General features: G+C 42.3%; 1 protein-coding gene across 1 annotated transcript; it reads right to left on the reverse strand.

Annotated features, from left to right (window-relative positions):
- Positions 1-1,034: 1,034 nt before the first annotated feature.
- mcat (malonyl CoA:ACP acyltransferase (mitochondrial)) lies at positions 1,035-17,376 on the reverse strand. The gene is made up of 6 exons (XM_084330629.1): positions 17,036-17,376; positions 13,388-13,703; positions 11,866-11,953; positions 4,566-4,783; positions 3,343-3,480; positions 1,035-2,153 (listed from the first exon to the last, which is right to left on the reverse strand). Exons 1-6 carry the CDS (start codon positions 17,194-17,196, stop codon positions 1,875-1,877), a joined length of 1,200 nt encoding a protein of 399 aa, XP_084186755.1. The 5' UTR covers positions 17,197-17,376; the 3' UTR covers positions 1,035-1,874.
- Between the last annotated feature and the right edge of the window lie 2,808 nt (positions 17,377-20,184).

A 20,184-nucleotide genomic window follows, 5' to 3' on the forward strand; every position in this document is an offset into this window, starting at 1 on the left:
CAAACCCGTTAGCAATACTAGAATATAAACGTATGACTTACATATGAGTTCTGCCCAAAATCAACGGTCACCTATAGCTCCTATAAGTCAGTGCCAATAGGGAGGTGTAGTGTGACGTCACTTTAGTTTCCAGCGCGGTCCACCCGTATAGGGATTTATCATTGGGAAAATGTATTATCGGATATTGTAATAATTCTGCCTCATGAACATTGGCAAGCTTTCCATCTTTGCACAAAATGAGTTCCCTTCCATCTCTAACATTATTGTTTAAGAATTTTAGTTTGAAATTAAATTATACGTAATTATTTTACGATTAATTGCGAATTGTTTCATGTTGAGCTATAGATTGTGGATGAATACACACAGAAAGAAAGGTACACCATGCCAATGTTCATGCTTTATTTGTTTTAAACGAGACGATTTAGAAATGTGTCAGTTGGAAATACATGCAATTTCAAGCGAGGAAACAACAATGACGTCACCACTACACCTCCCTATGTCAATGGAGCAAACCAAGATTTTGCATCCAAGTAACATCAAATCGGAGGGTTCTCCCCCTTATGTCTAGCTTTAGGAGACATAAATATTACAAATACAAATATTGCTTTAACTGCGCTGCTGGGGGCGCAGGAAAAACATTCTTAACACTTTGATTGCCTAAGGCTAAATTCATGATATACCATCCGTTGCCAGCTCTATTTAACATGGAGAAGTTCCCCTTCTTTGCAGGGCTATAACTTTTTAAATTCTATTGCTAGATTGCCATTATTAGGGCCCATTCAAGGTCCTATATGTATTGTTCATGGTGTAGCAACGTTAAACTTTTTCATTCACATATTCATACTAAAATATGGTCTAAGGTATAAGTATTAGGGCTGACCCCTATTAATCGATTAGTCTACTAATCGGTCGAAAGGGGCCGTAGTCGACTGGCCAACCTCTTAGTCGAATATTAAAAAAAAAAAAAAAAAAAAAAAAAAAAAAAAAAAAAAACAATTTATATATATCATTCTTTCCAAAAGAAAATAGGCCTAGAAGCGACTAACGGCACATTTTGGCCAATCCTAGTCGACCATCCAAATCCTTAGTCGGGGACAGCCCTAATAAGTATGTTTTCATCTCTTTCTGCAGCTTTCTCCAGAACGTGATTTATAGCCCCAAATGCATTATATTGATGATGAAATACAGTTTGATAGCAATCGGCGCGATTCCAACTGAACGTACTTCTGGAAGTTACTACACGTCATCTGATGTTGACCGGATGGGCGAGGGGGCGTTTATAATTCCGTGGGCAGCGTTATACCATTCATCTAATGTGGGTCATATGTTCATCAGATCAGTTAGTATCGAACACGGTAATATTACACGCTAAAACTCACCCCAGTCTCCTCGGGCCGTTTCCAGGTTGTCTAATAGTATATACGTCCAAATAACGTTGTTTATTGAGTTAGGGCGAGCGATCTATTATCCAGTGTTTCAAGATGGAGTCGCGGGAGCTATAGAGAGTGGCCGGAAGTAATATGGGTGATCACCACTTCATCCACATGACTTCCTGTTTGGCGCTTCTGCCGATCGGCCACCAGATGGCGCTCTTGAACCGCTAGAGGATTGAGAGGAGCTCAGAACTGTGTGTGAAGGCTGCAGAGGGGAAATATGATTTCGATCACAGCTTTTTGAAATATTGATATTAAAGACGAGTTAGGGCGTCCTCTGCAACTTGAGCATGGCTAGGAAAGACGCCTAAACACGTTTTCGGCACTTAAAGTGTGGTAAAAACTGGTGGTATTCCCCTCTAACGCCTCTCATCAATGCGAGACCACTCGTCTTGGTAGATTAAATCCCTGTGTGTGTGTGTGTGTCATCGTGGGTGTCTTTTAGTCCTCGTCGTCATGAGTGGTGACGTCCACATGCGTGTATCTCTTGTAGGCCTTCATGTTACACTTCTGCAGCGTGGCCCCGAGCTGCCTGCCCGGCCCCACCTCGTAGGTGTGAGGGAAGCCCTGGCCCTGAGTCCTCTCATAGATCTCGTGGAGCGTTTGCTCCCATTTCACCGGGGACACCAGCTGCTTGACCAGCTGCCTGCGCACGTGGCCCGCGTGCATGTAGCGCTTGCCGTCCACGTTGGAGAACACTTTGATCTCAGGCCGGTTCACCTGCCACGAGAGACACGAGAAATCAGTTGACACTCACTTAAAATCAATGAAAACATCAAATAATAATAATACATCAAATTTGTATAGCGCTTTTCCTAATGCTCAAAGACACTTTACAGAACAAAACAAACAATAGAGTTTTAGTAGAGATTATTATTATTATTATTTCTTTTTTAATTACATAAAAAAAGGTGAGAGAGGGAGTTCAAAGCTTGATATGGTTGGGCAGGGCGTTCCAGAGGGTGGGGGCAGCTGCAGCGAAGGCCCCGTCGCCCCCCCAGGTCCGGAGCTTAGTCCTGAGGGGTTGGAGGCGGTTAGCGTCTGCGGACCTGAGGCAGCGGGTAGGCGTGTGGGGGAGAAGGAGGTCAGAGAGGAAGGAGGGGGCCAGGTTGTTGAGGGCTTTGAAGGTGATGAGTAGAATTTAACTGAATCCTGTACATGATGGGGAGCCAGTGGAGATGGTGGAGGATGGGGGTGATGTCACCTACGTGCCCAAGGGCTGGGCGGTGTAACGTTTTCTAAGGTATACTGTCGTGGATCCATGAGAAGGTATGACATTTTACAAGACAGTAGGCAGCGATAAAGTCTAAATAGATGTTTTTTTTAATCCTATACACATAGCAGCAGTGATATGAAGACATTTTGATGGAAATTGGATGACAGAAAATACCATTTTTAATCGAGTAGTATTGTAAATTGTATTTACATGGAAGAAATATATCAAAAGTTGTCATATCACATTGTAATTTGTACTGGAAATTGTAATACAGTTATACCACCAAAAGTTTCCAAAACTAAAAAGAGAAATACAGTGATATGATATTTTGATCACCCAGCCTCTAACGTGTCCTGAAATGGTGTAGTGGTTATGTAGTGTCAACTATGATCTATTCTAGTGCAGGGGTTCTCAAACTTTTTTATACCATGACCCCATGTTAGTTAGGATTTTTTAATGTATTTAACTTAATGTATCGTGTAATTTCAACATGGAACTAAGGAATATCAAAATAAAAGCACACGTTGTTGAACTTGATCACGCATATTTATTAGAATTTTTTATTACAGCACTATGTTATCAATACACATTTATAAAACGAGGCATATTGAGCCTAAATATGTTGCCAGAACAACATACCCGTAGTTTGAGAACCGCTGATCTAGTGGATATGTAGCGTGCCGACTGACTGACCTCTAGCTGTCTGAGAGCCTCTCTGAGGGGGTTGGCAGCAGACTCCATCAGCTGTGTGTGGAACGCCCCGCTCACCGGGAGGAACTTCACCCTTATGAGGTGGAGACTGCGGGCGTTCTTCTGAAGGAACTCCAGTGCCTGGGGAGAGGGAGATGGGTATGTTAATAATAATAATTAATTGCATTTATATAGCGTTTTTCTAGGCGATCAAAGCGCTTTACAATGTAGGGTGGAAGTTGCCTCCTTCACCACCACTGGTAGCACCCAACCTTGGGCTACAGGCTCAATGGCTACCATACACTGGCACCAGGCACACATCACACCACACAATGGCTGAACGGCTCAGGAGACGGAGATTGATATCAGCCAATTAAGGGGAAGGGATGATTAGGTGGCCTTGATGATGTCAGAGACCTGATTGGGAATTTGGCCAGGAACGTCGGGGAACCCCCTACTCTTTACGATAGGCGTCCTGGGTTCTTTAACGACCGAATTCAGTCAGGACCTCGGTTTAGCGTCTCATCCGAAGGACGAGGAACTCGCAGCTGTACAGGGGCATTGTTACTGACAAGTCCAGAGGACAGAGTGCCCCCTGCTGGACAACAACACCACTTTCCGACAGCGGCCTTGACCGGGGCTCGAACCGGTGATCATGAGTCCGGAGCTCTACTCATGTAGCCACGCTGCCGACAGAGACAAGCAGTAGATGAAACTATGGCTGGAAAAATATGGGGGAAGAAAATATATTCAGAGACCCCCCCCCCCCAATAATGATATACAGCTATACACAGTGATGTCAATGCCACGACTCTCTAGATCAGGGGTTTTCAAACCACAACCCCATTTTATTTAGGATTTTTTTTGGCGACCCCACACTTAACGTATTGTGTAATTTCAACATGGAATTAAGGAATATCAAAATAAAAGCACATGTTGTTGAACTTGATCATGCATATTTATTAGATTTTTTTTATTACAGCACTATGTTATCAATACACATTTATAAAACGAGGCATATCTAGCCAAAATATGTTGCCAGAACATTATTATAATATATATATATATATATATATATATATATATATATATATATATATATATATAAATTTTTTTTTATTAAATTTTTTGCCAATGCGCCCACTGTCACCTACCCACGACCCCACTTTAGGTCGCAACCCGTAGTTTGAGAACCCCTGCTCTAGATGAACAACGAGGACCCCTACCTGACGATGTCCGGCGATGACCCTGCCGTCAGGAAACAGGTAGTTGGCCACGTTGCAGACGGGGTCCTCCACGCCCAGGCTGCGGCAGTGCTCTCTGGCCTGCTTACACGCGTAGTTGTACTTGGCCTGGGGCCGACCCAGCACCGACAGCATCCCGCTGGGGATCAGGTCTGATGCTGCCTGCATGGCCTCCGCTCGCACCTTCACTGCGTACAAGGCTAAGGGGGGGGGGGTACAGATAGGGGGAGATATGAGATATCGGCCAGCACTGTAGTCGTCCAAATTCATGTGACACACAAGACAGGATAAAGTTCTATGCAGAGCTTGAATTCATCCCTTTATAGAATTTGTTGTTAAATCTCTCCATGTCCATCTCTCTTAAGTGTGTTTCTTGTAATAGAAAGGTAGCTACTCGTGTATTACACTTGATGAACATTGTTACTCAGCTGATAGAGTTGTACCCTTCTTGCTGTCTTGTCGTACAGAACTTGTAAGTCGCTTTGGATAAAAGCGTCAGCTAAATGACTAAATGTAAATGTAAATGTATTAATAATTAATATGAGTATTAAGGGGAACATATTTAGATGAGGAGCATGTGGAACAATATTAATAGATGCCATAATGTGAAACTGTTCACCAATATATAGAATATAGAAGAAAACAGAAAAAGCCAAAATGCCAGAGGCCAATTAAAGAGCGCCTCTGAATGGTAGCTGGCAGAAGAAAACAGAATACAAAAACATAATAAACCCACGGGTTACTCACGGTTAAAACATAATAAATACAATTAAATAAAACACTGTTCACATTACTAACTCTGAATAGGGTTATTATTAGGGATGTCCGATATTATCGGCCTACCGATATTATCAGCCGATATCGGCATTCAAATGTGATATCGGAAAATATCGGTATCGGTTTAAAAAAAAGAAAAAAAAAAGAAAAGAAAAATGTACATTCCTATAACCTTTATTTAACCAGGCAAGCAAGTAAGAACAAATTCTGATTTTATTTATTGTCAAAAGTATGCATAATGTTGTGTTAATTCCACAACAAGAGATATGTAATGTTGATTACCTCAATTATTTGGGGGGGAGGGGGGACCCTGCATATATCGGTATCGGTTGATATCGGTATCGGAAATTAAGAGTTGGACAATATCGGTATATCGGTATCAGTAAAAAAGCCAATATCGAGCATCCCTAGTTATTATTGAAGCTCTGAACCCCCCCCCCCCCCCCCCCCCCCCATGCTGCTTTGACACCAGAATTTCCACAAGGGGATTAATAAAGGATCATCTTATCTTATTGCAAATAAAATATTCATGAAAAGATGAATCCTCCAAATAGCATAATTTAAGTATACTCAAACATCATTCAGGGATATATTATATTATGGTTTTTTTTCAGATTGTTTGAGTATACTTAAATTATGCTATTTGGAGGATTCATCTTTTCATGAAACTTTTATGTAAATTGTTTTATTCCATATTAATCACCGTATCAACGTCCCCGATCGACTCTGCAGATCTACCCGCATATGTGATTTCCGCAACATGCAATACCGGCCAGATCCTCTTAGGGGCGCCATCGCTCCACTGCAGTATCATTGAGGGCGAATGGGAAAAAAATTTATTTTACTGTCTATGGGCGTTTCATATGAGCCTGGGCCCTCATTTATCAATTTTCCTTAGAAAATGTTCTATTTCCATACTTAAGCACAGAATTTAGAATGTGTGCACGCACAAAAAAAGCGGGATTTATCACACGTGCGTACACAGGTCCTACGCACACCTGTCATGATAAATATCACCTTGCTCTATACGCTGAGGCTTGTGCACACTTTCACGTATTTGCATACCAGAACCGCCCCGATTAACCATATACGGTAATGGAACACCCCCATGAAATGTGGAAAAATGGACTAACCCGAGCGAACTCTGAGAGACTTCACTGAGAGCGAGATTGATCACCGAGGTCCAACCAAGTCAAGTCAAGAGTTTTAATTGTCACGGCATACAAGTATACAATGAAATGCGGGTGGTCTTGCCCGCAATGATGTGCAATACAGTGTTACAACATATAATAGAATCCAATAAAAAAACAACATTGTGCAATAAACAGGTAACAGGTAACATGGTGTGACATCTCGGTATCTGTACATAGTTATTTACAGAGCATATAGGACATGCTAGGTAGCTTTGGTAGTGCAATACACTGTTCCTGTTATTCTAATTTAAAGTGGCCTTTCCTTTTGGCCATAAGTGTGCGGCATGAGTGTGTGCCCGCTCATGTTAAAGTGTTAAGTGGCTGCTAGTGTGTGAGCGTGCACAGCGTGCGTGTCGTGTGTGTGTTCATGTGTGCTTGTGTGTGGATAGTTCAGTGTTCTGTGGCACTCAATGTTCATTGTTCAGGGCTCTGATGGCCTGGGGGAAGAAGCTGAGCCTAAGCCGCTCTGTCCTAGTAGCTGGGGTTCGCAGGCGTCTGCCTGACCTCAGCAGCTGGAACAGGCTGTTATTGGGGTGGTGAGGGTCTTTCATTATCCTGCAGGCTCTGGATTTGCACCTCTTGTTGTATAGAACCTGCAGGGGAGGTAGTGCAATACCCGTGGTACGCTCGGCTGAGCGCACCACTCTCTGTAGGGCCTTCTTGTCTTGTGCCGTGCTGTTTCCATACCAGGCAGTGATGTTTCCGGTCAAGATGCTCTCTACAGCTCCTGAGTAGAAGGAATGGAGTATCTTCCCCGATACTCTGAACTTCCTTAACTGTCTCAGGTGGTAGAGGCGCTGTTTCGCCTTCTTTACTACTGTGTCTATGTGTGTTGACCATGTCAGATCCTCTGAGATGTGGACCCCCAGGTACTTAAAGCTGCTCACCCTGTCCACGGTAGCCCCGTTAACCAACAAATTGAACGTATAATCTTCGGTGCGCCGGGAGCCAAGGATGTTGACTGACCCAGTCCTGCTACAGAACCAGCACATTGACAGAAATAAATGACAAGATGACCCGACATTAAGCACTGTAATGACTGAAATTAAATCAATTTCAGCAGGCCAACTCTGCGCTCTACAATGCCTATTATGTGCGCTCGTCATGAGCCCGTGGTACTTCTGGTCAGAATCATTATGGCTTCAGTGGATAACCCTGATCTGCATTGCATCTATGTTTTAGATACCCCAGTAATAACATTACAATTGAATTAAATACAATTAGGCCTGAATGAGACTCCGGCCACCGGCACATTATCAGCCAAAATGCGCATCGCGGATTATCTGTACATTGACCGAGTGGAATCCCGTTCACATTACTGGATTTGTTTATTGATGGAGCAAACTGAGAGATTGTTCACAGAGGCGCTGCCGAACCAAGATATAATATGATGTGTATAATATAATGTGTGTAGAGGCATATGATACAATCTATTTTGTTGTTGGTATTGGGTAGCCTATATGAATTACATATAATAGCAGCCAGCCTACATTATGCAACAGTAATTTGCGCATATATAATAACACACAGCCATGCAAAGCCTGCATACAGTAAACTAACTTGATCATTAATCTAGCTGTTGTATCTTTACGCTTATGAAAACATTAAATAATATGTATAGGCTATAGGCCGTTGCTTTAGCCTATATTCTCAAATGGCTATCCGAGTCCTCGATATCCTCGCGGACGGACCAGTATACTTTATATCATAGCATATTCATATCATAGTTTACTCTATCAGCCTACCAGCATGTAATACGTTCTTTGTTAGAATTCAACTCGTTATTATTTTGCGCATAGATTGCAGAAATACGGGAACGTTTTGATTTAGGCTTTGACATTGTAAAACTAAATAAGTGAACTTCTGTAAGCAGAATACAAGTCATGATATCACCCACACAATATATACTCTGTGTCCAGAGCATGCATGCTTTTCATTCATTTAAGACACATTTATTGCAAGGGTTTTGTCTACACATACACTCAACAAATAACCTCAGTCTATTCTCGTTGCAATGCGTTTTTTATTCTTTCTTATAGGAAGGTTGAAGAACACTATATCGTGGGTGTTCATATGACTTGTATTCTGCTTACAGCTTCGGGGTTCCACTTATTACGTTTAACAATGGCAAAGCCTTTTAAATATAATCAAAACGTTCCCGTATTTCTGCAATATATGCGCAAAATAATAACGAGTTGAGTTACGCGGAGCGCAGTCAGTGCTTATTTCCTTGTTGTAATAATATATTCTACCACCGGCGTCAACTACGCATGGTCCGACCTGTGCTTAAATATACGCACAAAGTCAAGCACAAGTTCAAATTGATAAATCCCACACTTTGCTTAGAAATGATCGTACGCACGGGTTACGCACATATCTGTGCGTACGTCAGGTTGATAAATGAGGGCCCTGGATCCCAAGCGAACATCCTCCACCGTTGATCACGGTTCGAAGCGCAGATTTCAGCCTGGAATAATGGGATTTATGATCAGCCAATGGACATATCGATCTACCAGATGCCGATGAATAATGGGGAAATGCTGCCGGCGATCACATGGGCTGACGGTAGGACACTCTTCACCCAAATTACAGCCATTACAGACATTGTTGTAAAACGCAAGCGATCGATCAGTGAATGTGGCTACTTAAACGCACACTGTATTGCTAATCAATAATACTAATCGGCGTCCCCCACCGCCCCCATTTCATCCATAAATGCTCTGCAATAGTCCGGATGATAAGCAGTTTGTTTTATTTCATTCGTATATATACAACAGAAATGCCGTTCGATATAACATTACTAGCCTTTAGCCCTATAAATAGCTTTCCAGAAAAAATACGAGACGAAAACTGCGATAAAGCTTATATTCACGGCGCTATAAAATGACAACCAACTGATGGATTTTTATTTTCTTTAAGCCATTATGAAGGCACGGTTTATGCACTCAAGTGACAATGAGAATGGACAGATAGCAATACTATAAAGTATATATATAGCTGTCCAAAAGTACATCGGTTTGTTTACAAAGCGTTGTCCTCCAGCCACATATTAGATGGCGAGGCCCGGTCGTCAAAGTGTTAATCAAAGATCCCCCACTTTCTAGTCTTGCACAATGACCAATCAGCATGGGTATGGGCGGGTTAATTTTCCATTGATGGGGATTTGATTGGCTGGTTTTAAATAAAGTGCGGCCGCAGGATTAATAACGTTATCATTAGTTTGGCCAGAGAAACAAATATACTAATTAAAATACCGTAATTCCTCTAATAGTAACCCCGGCTTGTATTTGTTTCAACTGTAGCGGGTACCAGGCTTGTATTAGGAGGAGGCCTGTATAAGAGGGAGGCCTATATTTCAAATTTTCAAACTGATCATAATGAATAAATCAACATTTTGTGTCAGTTTGAACCCAGTAAAATGTACTGGGTTCATTTATTGAAACCAAGTACTGTATGAAATAGTAAACAGTGCAATTACAGGTGGTCACTGGTCATTTCAACGTTTTCAAAGTGAAATCAAGTAACTAGCTCAGTATGCAGCTCAGTATATTAGTAACCCGGCTTGTATTAGGAGGCCGGCTTATAATTGCTTAGCTCAAGAGCGCACCCGGCCATTAATAGAGACCCGGCTTGTATTTGAGACCCGGTTACTATTAGAGGAATTACGGTAGTTGGACCTGCGAGATTTGTACTTTGTAGGTCTGCATTTTAAATGTAAGGAGTAAAAAGTATGTTTTTTTTCTCTGAAATGTAATTGAGTAAAAGTACAAGTATACCAAACGTCCTCTTTTGCCCGGACATGTCCTCTTTTTACGCCCTGTCCGGGAGGTCCAGTTTTTTTTTATAAATTAATGAAAATGTCCGGGTTTCATTGTTTTTCACTGCACTTTGCGAGCGTCTGAAGGCTCAGGGCTACATTTTTCGCAGAACATATAAGACAGAATTAAAGCTCTATTTGTTGCCGTTCGAATGACACCTCACTCGACAAAATCCGTACCTCGGTTCTCGAGTTACATGCCGAAATGTCAGCTCCAGAACTGTTAATCATCCGCCGATTGCTAAAATGATTGGTCAGCGTTGTAACTTGTAGCCAACAATGGGTCTCATTCTCCAACGAACTTACGACAAAAAGGGCTTTCTCTTAGGGCCATTTGAGAACTTTTCGGGCAAGACATGAATATAGACAATATATAATATTAATTATATATGTTTTATTGGGACGGTTGGTGAAAAATCGTCCCGAAAAGGTCTCAAATGGCCCTAAGAGAAAGCCATTTTTGTCGTAAGTCCTTGGTGAATGAGACCCAATGAGTGTAGCTTTCCAGTGATATCCCACGTGGGGGTGTGCGAATCAGGGATCTAGGGGGAAATTTACGAGCGAAGACGGGAAGTGATAAAAAATTCCGAATGAATTTACTTGGATGAGGAAATGGAGAAATGGCAAGCTTTTTTCTTGGCACACGGGACTCATTTCTGAGCGGATCTTTATAAAATTTTGACCTGTACTACATAAGACTTCAGGCTATGGATTTGCGGTGTTTTCTAGTTTATACAAAATATATATATAAATTATTTTGGAATATTGCAACTACTATTTTTTCCCTATTGTTAGGTTTTAGTGAGTTTTTCCTTACCTTCGTGTGGGGTATGTCTGGGAGTGCTTGCATTCATTCATTTATTTGCATTTATTTTAAATTTGTTGGACCTTATGGTGTTCTTGTTTTGTTCTTGACTTATTGTTATGTTTCTTCTTGACTTGTTTAAAGAAGACGTGTCCGGCCCATGGGGACATTAACGTGTGTTGTCGGACCTTACAAATAAATTTGATTTGATTTGATTTACTACAGAAAAACGTGAGTACACAAGTTCAAGTACAACTCAAGTTCAGCCCTATGATACTATATTTCCTTATTTAGCACTAAAAGATTCTTTATTGTGTAAGAAACTTCAGAATGTTATCTTTCAAATGAGACCAGGCGTATGCATGTGCTATAAGCATAAAGTATAAAGATAAGCTTTGCAAAAAAAGTATGCAGTCCTCAAGTTAAACAATGTGCTGCTTTTCTGGGTGCATGTTAAGAGGTTAAAACAATAAGGCATCTTTGAGTATCATTAAGTATCTCGAGGCTGGGGCTAGCATCTTTTTTGGAAATCAAAATATAGTCACCCTAAAGTATACAAACCTAATAATACTCGAGTAAAGTACAAATCCCCCAAAACACTACTTAAGTATTGTAACAACAGTACAATTACTCAAGTACTTTACACCCCCGATTGCAGCTCTATGGTTCAACTTCTATTATGGTGGTTACCTTCTGAAAAGCCCATGGCACCAGAGAAGACCAGGGCAGCATACTCTCCAACGCTGAAACCTGCAGCAGCGACACACGACTCAATAGCCTGGGGACAGATGTACACAGGAGAACTGCATGAACATGGAACTATTATATTCAAGGGGTATAAAGGCATGGATCCTCAAGAAAACATGTTTCCTGACGTCCACCAGCCGCCATCTTGTGAAGTGTGCATCATCGTAAAAAGGTAGGGCTACCCCTTTGATTATAAGAAGCATTCATCGATAAACAATGGCAATTTATTTCACACATTTGCATGTTATTGAGAGTTAATGAGTTTAAATATCTCCTCCCTAGATGTCATCAGAGGACACTGAATCCTTGTGTTAATTAGAGCTCAATGGAATGATGTAGATGAAAAATAACAATCCCTATTGCAATCCTCATCTTTATTTTTTCATGCACATCATTTCATTGAGCTGTAATTAACACAACACAAGGATTCAGTGTCCTCTGATGACATCACTGGTGGCTATATTTCAAACTCAATAATTGTCAAACTAAATGAATGTGTGCAAAAGAGTTTAGAGCCTTGGGATATGCGTAAATCTGTTATTTTCCCGCGAAGTGCCCCTTTAAGCAGTCAGTATGATTCGACCAATACTTTATTAGTCCATTAGTTGTTTTTAAAAGTGTTTCTTGTGCTGAATGAGTCTATTTCCTGACAATTAGGAGCACATCTCTGGTAAGCACTAGCCTGCATTTAAAGAGATCCTTCTGCATGTTGGAAACACAATTACATATTTAAATCAACACACACACACACCACACACACACACACACACACACACACACACACACACACACACACACACACACACACACACACACACACACACACACACACACACACACACACACACACACACACACACACACACACACACACACACACACACACACACACACACACACACACACACACACACACACACACACACACACACACACATTAGTAAAAGCTCATAATGTGAACTGCTTCGCTGCGCTATTCGTTGGGTGGTCATTTAGACCAGCTTGAATGAATGAAAATTGTATTAACAGATTGCAGAATGGGTACAATACAGTACGGCTCAATACACACAAGTGTTAAGGGGATGCAGACCAGAGAAAGACTTTCGTCTTGTTTACATCAGGGTCCCCCATTTTCAATAAAATTCATAGTGACATTTATGACATGCACAACATACATGACATAGGGACATACATGGCATACAGCCAGGTATATAGTACTGTTACATTTGTGACATATACGATATGCAAATATACAGTACTGTTACCCATAGATCCTGACAGAAAATATATACATATGATGGGGAGGAGACTGACTGTACATTATGACGTTAACTATTTTTCGTTTTACATGGTGAGCTAGATACAAATGAGAGAAAATGTCCACATGTCCATCTCCATCAGTGTAGGTTTTACGACAGAAAGAAGGGCGGCATGATGCATCACATCCACCACTTGACTCACTGACCTGCGGGTGTTCGTGGTTCAGTCTCTCCACCGCCGCCAGCGACGAGACGAACACCGCGGGCTGACAGTGCACCGTCTTCATGAGCTCCTCACCGGGTCCGTTCAGACACAGCGAGAGCAGGTCGTACCCCAGGATCTTCTGGGCCACCGAGAACATCTGTCTGACGGTCTCGTATTTCAAGAGTCCACGACCCATGCCCACAAACTGGCTGCCCTGCCCCGGGAAGAGGAACACCGAACAGTCCCCGGGGTTTCTCTTGGGTCCCCGCGGCTCCAGTACCGGTGCAGGCTCGGTCTCCGGGAGAGGAGGAGCAGTGCTTTGAATGAATGAATGAATGAATGAATGAAAACTTTATTTAACAGATTGCAGAATGGGTACAATACTACGGAAGCCCTAAGAGGCCATACATTCATACATTTTATTTACTCCGTTTTCCCCGTGATAACGAGTTCATTTAATTAGTTTTCTCGTGATAACGAGTTAATTAAATTTGTTTTCTTGTGATAACGAGTTAATTTAATTTGTTTTCTCGTCATAACGGGATAATTTTCTCGAGATAACGAAGTCCGTTTTCTCGTGATAACGGATTAATTTATTTCAGGGGGGTACATGACATACAGGTATACACAGTACTGTTACATTTGTGACATACAAGATATGCAAATATACAGTACTGTTAAACAGAGATCCTAACAGAAAATATACATACGATGGGATGGGGAGAGGAAACTGTACATTAGGAGGGGGTGGGTGGGAGGGGTTTGGACATACGGGGGCCAGTTTCGAGTTGCAGCCTCTCATAGGTGCTCTTTGAGAGCTCACTTTGATTGCACCGCCGGTAAAGCTGAAGCCTTTGCTAACCGTCTTCTTAGATGACGCACACTAATGTGTATATTATCTGTAACAGCAAGGCATAAAGCTTATTTAAACAAGTCAAGAAGAAACATCACAATAAGCCAAGAACAAAACAAGAACACCATAAGGTCAAAAAAAATATTAAATAAATGCAAAAAATTAAATAAATGCAACACTCCCAGACATACCCCACGCGAAGGTGAGGTCAGGGTAGGTTGAAGGAGAGAGAGAAAAGATGGGTCTTAAGCAGGGATTTAAACGCTTCGACAGAGCAGGCGCCCCTGACGACGGCAGGTAATTTGTTCCACAGGTAGGGAGCGCGGTAGACAAAGGCTCTGTGGCCGGCGGATTTCTTTTTAACCCTAGGAATAGATATAAGCCCTGCATTTTGTGAGCGCAGAGCACGAGCGGGCGAGTATGAGTATCGAGTACCACATATTGATTGATTGATTGATTGAAAACTTTATTAACAGATTGCAGAATGGGTACAATACAGTACAGCTCAATACACACAATTGTTAAGGGGATGCAGACCAGAGAAAGACTTTCGTCTTGTTTCCACCAGGGTCCCCCATTTTCAATTCATCAGGACATATATGACATACATGACATACAGATAGTCAGTACTGCTACATCTATACATTTATGACATACCAGATTTGCAAATACAGTACTGTTTGTGATACAGAAGGAGTCAAGAAAAGGGAGTATATACATTTGACGTAGAAACTGTACATTGGAGGAGGTTGGGTGGGGGGGGTTGGGTACACTGGGATATTGACAACCATACTGGGTAATTTACATTGGAGGTGGTTGGGGGGGGGGGGGGGGGGGCACACTGTATAAACAAGCAAAACTGTACATTGAGGGGGGGGAGACTCTGTACAAACAAACAAAATTGTACATTGGACTATTGACAAAACCATACTAGGTAAATGACTGTACATTGGAGGGGGTTGGGTTAGGATATTTACAGGGGCCAGTGTTGAATTGCAGTCTCCCGTAGGTGTCTCTTGAGAGAGGTTTTGAAAGTGGGTAGTGATCCACATTCCTTTACAGCTTTGGGTAGGGCGTTCCACATTGATGTGGCATAATTGCGAAACGTGTTTAGTCCCTTATTTGAGCCGAATCTGGGTTTAACATGATTTGTGGAGCTCCCTCTGGTGTTGTGATCGTGGTATTCACTGACCTTTGGGAAGTATTTTGCCATGTACATGGGTACCTTGGTCGTGTAGTGTATCTTGTAGACCAGGCCCATTGCAAGTTGCTGTACTCTGTCATCTACTCTAAGCCATCCTAGGTTGTCAAAGTGGGCAGGGGTGAGGTGGGTTCTAGGAGTAAGGTCAAGCAGTAGTCTGACCAGTTTGTTTTGAGATGTTTGTAATTTTGTTTTTAGCGCCTTTGAGGTGCTTTGGTACCATGAGGTGCAAGCATAGTCGTAGTACCCCTGAATGAGTGCTCCTGCCAGAGTCTTCAGGGTATTCTTGTTTACCAGAGAGGAGATCCGGTACAAGAATCGAGTTCGTTGGTTGACTTTTTTTATTACATTGGATGCCATTTTGTCACAGGAGAGATTAGCCTCTAGGATGGAACCCAGGTAGGTAATTTCATCTTTCCTTGTGACAATATTGTCACCCACTGTAACTGAGAAGCCGTCGGTCTTGCTGAGTTTGTTATTTGAACCGAAGAGAATGGACTCTGTTTTGCCCATGTGTAATGATAGTTTGTTATCAGCGAGCCATATGCAGATTCTGCCTAGTTCCGAGCTGAGGGTTTTTTCAACCTGTAACTTGTTCTTGTCAGAGACCAGCAGGGCTGAGTCGTCCGCAAACAGGAACAAGTTGCAGTCACAAGCTGACGACATGTCATTTGCATAAATTAGGAACAGTAGCGGTCCTAGTATGCTTCCTTGTGGAACACCACAGCTCACTGTGAGAGGGGGGGATAGGGTACCGTTTACCTCCACCATCTGTTCCCTCCCCTCAAGGTAGGATTGCATCCAGCTCACTGATAGACTATCAAAACCAATTGCTTTTAGCTTGTCAATCAGAATGGAGTGATTGACCGTGTCAAAGGCCTTTTGTAGGTCCAGCATGACCATGCCGCAGTATTTGCCTGCGTCCACCTCTTGTTTGATGTGGTCATTCAAATAGAGAAGGCATGTGTCAGTGGAGTGGGATGTTCTGAAGCCAGATTGGAATTCGTAGATTAGATTTTTTTCCGCTAGGTACTTTTCGACCTGTTCGTAGACTATTTTTTCCATGACTTTCGAGATGGAGGTGAGAATAGAAACAGGGCGGTAGTTGCCTGGGTCTAATTTGCTGCCCTTTTTGTGCAGAGGGGTCACCCTCGCAATTTTGAAGTCCTTGGGGACGTGTATCACTATGAATTGAAAATGGGGGACCCTGATGTAAACAAGACGAAAGCCTTTCTCTGGTCTGCATCCCCTTAACAATTGTGTGTATTGAGCTGTACTGTATTGTACCCATTCTGCAATCTGTTAATAAAGTTTTCAATCGATCAATCAATTTCTCTGGTCTGCATCCCCTTAACAATTGTGTGTATTGAGCCGTACTGTATTGTACCCATTCTGCAATAAAGTTTTTATTCATTCATTCATTCATTCACAATTGTTAAGGGGATGCAGACCAGAGACTTTCGTCTTGTTTAACATCAGGGTCCCCCTTTTTCAATTCATCATAACATTTATGACATACATGACATTGATTTATGGCATAGAGGAGTAGGGACAACATACATGACATACATGACATACACAGGTATATTTAGTACCTTTCTTCAGACGGTCGACCTTCATTCTGGGAGATGGGCTGCCCCGACGACAGCCTTCTGTCCCGGGAGGAGGAGAGTGGCCGGAGGGAGGAGGACAGTGACCGGAGGAGGTCCCCTCTGAGTCTGGAGGGCGATCCTCTCACGATGCCGACTAGCCTCATACTGAAGGATTTATCTACAACAAGTTACTACTCTCTCGTCTCATATCGTCATAAATATTGGGCAAATCACATCATCTGAGATTAATGTCATTTTCTGGCGTTTTATATATTATTATTATATTAAAACTTAAAAGTATATATTTTTGCCAGGAAACTTGCACCCAATGATAAGTCATATATATAAAGACTACCTATGATGATAGTCCCCTGGATAGCGCCATGTTTTATGCCGTTGCGTCACGTGACTATCCCACAGCCCTACTTCCGGAGACGAATAACTACGGTGGCGTCGGGCAGCGCCATCTGCAGGTCATAATTCGTACAGAACAAGGAAACTATAAAAGAATGAATGAATGAATGAATGAATGAATGATGAATGAATGAATGAAAACTTTATTTAACAGATTGCAGAATGGGTACAATACAGTACGGCTCAATACATACAATTGTTAAGGGGATGCAGACCTGAGAAAGACGTTTGTCTTGTTTCCATCAGGGTCCCCCATTTTCAATTCATATAGACATTTATGACATACACAACATACATGACATTTATGGCATAGGGACATATAGGTATTTAGTACTGATACATTTGTGACATAAACGGTATTCCAATATACAGTACTGTTACCCCTAGATCCTGACAGAGTATATACATATGATGGGGAGGGGACTGTACATTAGGAGGGGGTGGGTGGGTGGGAGAGAAATATACATACGGCGGGGAGGGAATATATACATGCGGTGGGGAGGAGACTGTCTATTAGGAGGTGGTGGGGGTTTAGGGCATTTACGGTGGCCAGTTTCGAATTGCAGCCTCCCGTAGGTGCTCTTTAAGAGCGGTTTTGAATGTGGGCAGGGATTCACATTCCTTTACAGCTTTGGGTATGGCGTTCCACATTGTTGTGGCATAATTGCTAAACGTGTTTAGTCCCTTGTTTGAGCCAAATCTGGGTTTAACATGATTTGTTGAGCTTCCTCTGGTGTAGTGGTTGTGGTATTCACTGACCTTTGGGAAGTATTTTGACATGTACATGGGCACCCCGGTCGTATAGTGTATCTTGTAGACCAGGCCCATTGCAAGTTGCTGTACTCTGTCGTCTACTCTAAGCCATCCTAGGTTTGATTGATTGATTGATTGAAAAGTTTATTAACAGATTGCAGAATGGGTACAGTACAGTACAGCTCAATACATACAATTGTTAAGAGGATGCAGACCTGAGAAAGACTTTCGTCTTGTTTCCATCAGGGTCCTCCATTTTCAATTCATCATATGACACACACGACATACAGATAGACAGTACTGCTACATCTATACATTTATGACATACCAGATTTTCAAATACAGTACTGTTTGTGATCCTAAAAAAATCCAGAAAAAGAGTGTATATACATTTGACATAGAAACTGTGCATTGGGGGAGGTTGGGTAGGTGGGGTGGGGCTGTACATTGGAGGTGGGGGGGGGGGTTGGGTACATTGGAATACTGACAAAGCCATGCTTGGTCTTTATTGTACAACTGGGTTAGGACATTTGTAGGGGCCAGTTTTGAATTGCAGTCTCCCGTAGGTGTTCTTTGAGAGTGTTTTTGAAGGTGGGTAGTGATTCACATTCCTTTACAGCTTTGGGTAGGGCGTTCCACATTGTTGTGGCATAATTGCGAAACGTGTTTAGTCCCTTGTTTGAGCCGAATCTGGGTTTTACATGATTTGTGGAGCTCCCTCTGGTGTTGTGATCGTGGTATTCACTGACCTTTGGGAAGTATTTTGACATGTACATGGGTACCTTGGTCGTGTAGTGTATCTTGTAGACCAGGCCCATTGCAAGTTGCTGTACTCTGTCGTCTACTCTAAGCCATCCTAGGTTGGCAAAGTGTGCAGGGGTGAGGTGGGTTCTAAGAGTCAGGTCAAGCAGTAGTCTGACTAGTTTGTTTTGAGATGTTTGTAATTTGGTTTTTAGTGCCTTTGAGGTGCTTTGGTACCATGAGGTGCAAGCATAGTCGTAGTACCCTTGAATGAGTGCTCCTGCCAGAGTCTTCAGGGTATTCTTGTTTACCAGGGAGGAGATCCGGTACAAGAATCGAGTTCGTTGATTGACTTTTTTTTATTACATTGGATGCCATTTTGTCACAGGAAAGATTAGCCTCTAGGATGGAATCCAGGTAGGTAATTTCATCTTTCCTTGTGACAATATTGTCACCCACTGTAACTGAGAAGCCGTCGGTCTTGCTGAGTTTGTTATTTGAACCGAAGAGAATGGACTCTGTTTTGCCCATGTGTAATGATAGTTTGTTGTCGGCGAGCCATATGCAGATTTTGCCTAGTTCCGAGCTGAGGGTTTTTTCAATCTGTAACTTGTTCTTATCAGAGACCAGCAGGGCTGAGTCGTCCGCAAACAGGAATAAGTTGCAGTCACAACAGGTTGTCAAAGTGGGCAGGGGTGAGGTGGGTTCTGGGGTTCAGGTCAAGTAGTAGTCTGACCAGTTTGTTTTGTGATGTTTGTAATTTTGTTTTAAGCGCCTTTGAGGTGCTTTGGTACCATGAGGTGCACGCATAGTCATAGTACCCTTGAATGAGTGCTCCTGCCAGAGTCTTCAGGGTATTCTTGTTTACCAGAGAGGAGATCCGGTACAAGAATCTAGTTCGTTGGTTGACTTTTTTTTATTACATTGGATGCCATTTTGTCACAGGAAAGATTTGCCTCTAGGATGGAACCCAGGTAGGTAATTTCGTCTTTCCTTGTGACAATATTGTCACCCACTGTAACTGAGAAGCCGTCGGTCTTGCTGAGTTTGTTATTTGAACCGAAGAGAATGGACTCTGTTTTGCCCATGTGTAATGATAGTTTGTTATCAGCGAGCCATATGCAGATTTTGCCTAGTTCCGAGCTGAGGGTTTTTTCAATCTGTAACTTGTTCTTGTCAGAGACCAGCAGGGCTGAGTCGTCCGCAAACAGGAACAAGTTGCAGTCACAACAGGTTGTCAAAGT

Source organism: Notolepis coatsorum (genome assembly GCF_963971535.1).
Source record: "Notolepis coatsorum genome assembly, chromosome: 15".
In the NCBI taxonomy this organism is placed as follows: Eukaryota; Metazoa; Chordata; class Actinopteri; order Aulopiformes; family Paralepididae; genus Notolepis; species Notolepis coatsorum.

Excerpts from the sequence above, each read along its gene's own strand:
- mcat (XM_084330629.1), bottom strand. The coding sequence starts at position 17,196 with ATGAGGCTAGTCGGCATCGTGAGAGGATCGCCCTCCAGACTCAGAGGG. Across the intron at positions 3,481-4,565 it reads TCATCGCCGGACATCGTCAG|GCACTGGAGTTCCTTCAGAA; the intron begins GTAGGGGTCCTC and ends CCCTCTCCCCAG. Across the intron at positions 2,154-3,342 it reads AGGCTCTCAGACAGCTAGAG|GTGAACCGGCCTGAGATCAA; the intron begins GTCAGTCAGTCG and ends CTCTCGTGGCAG.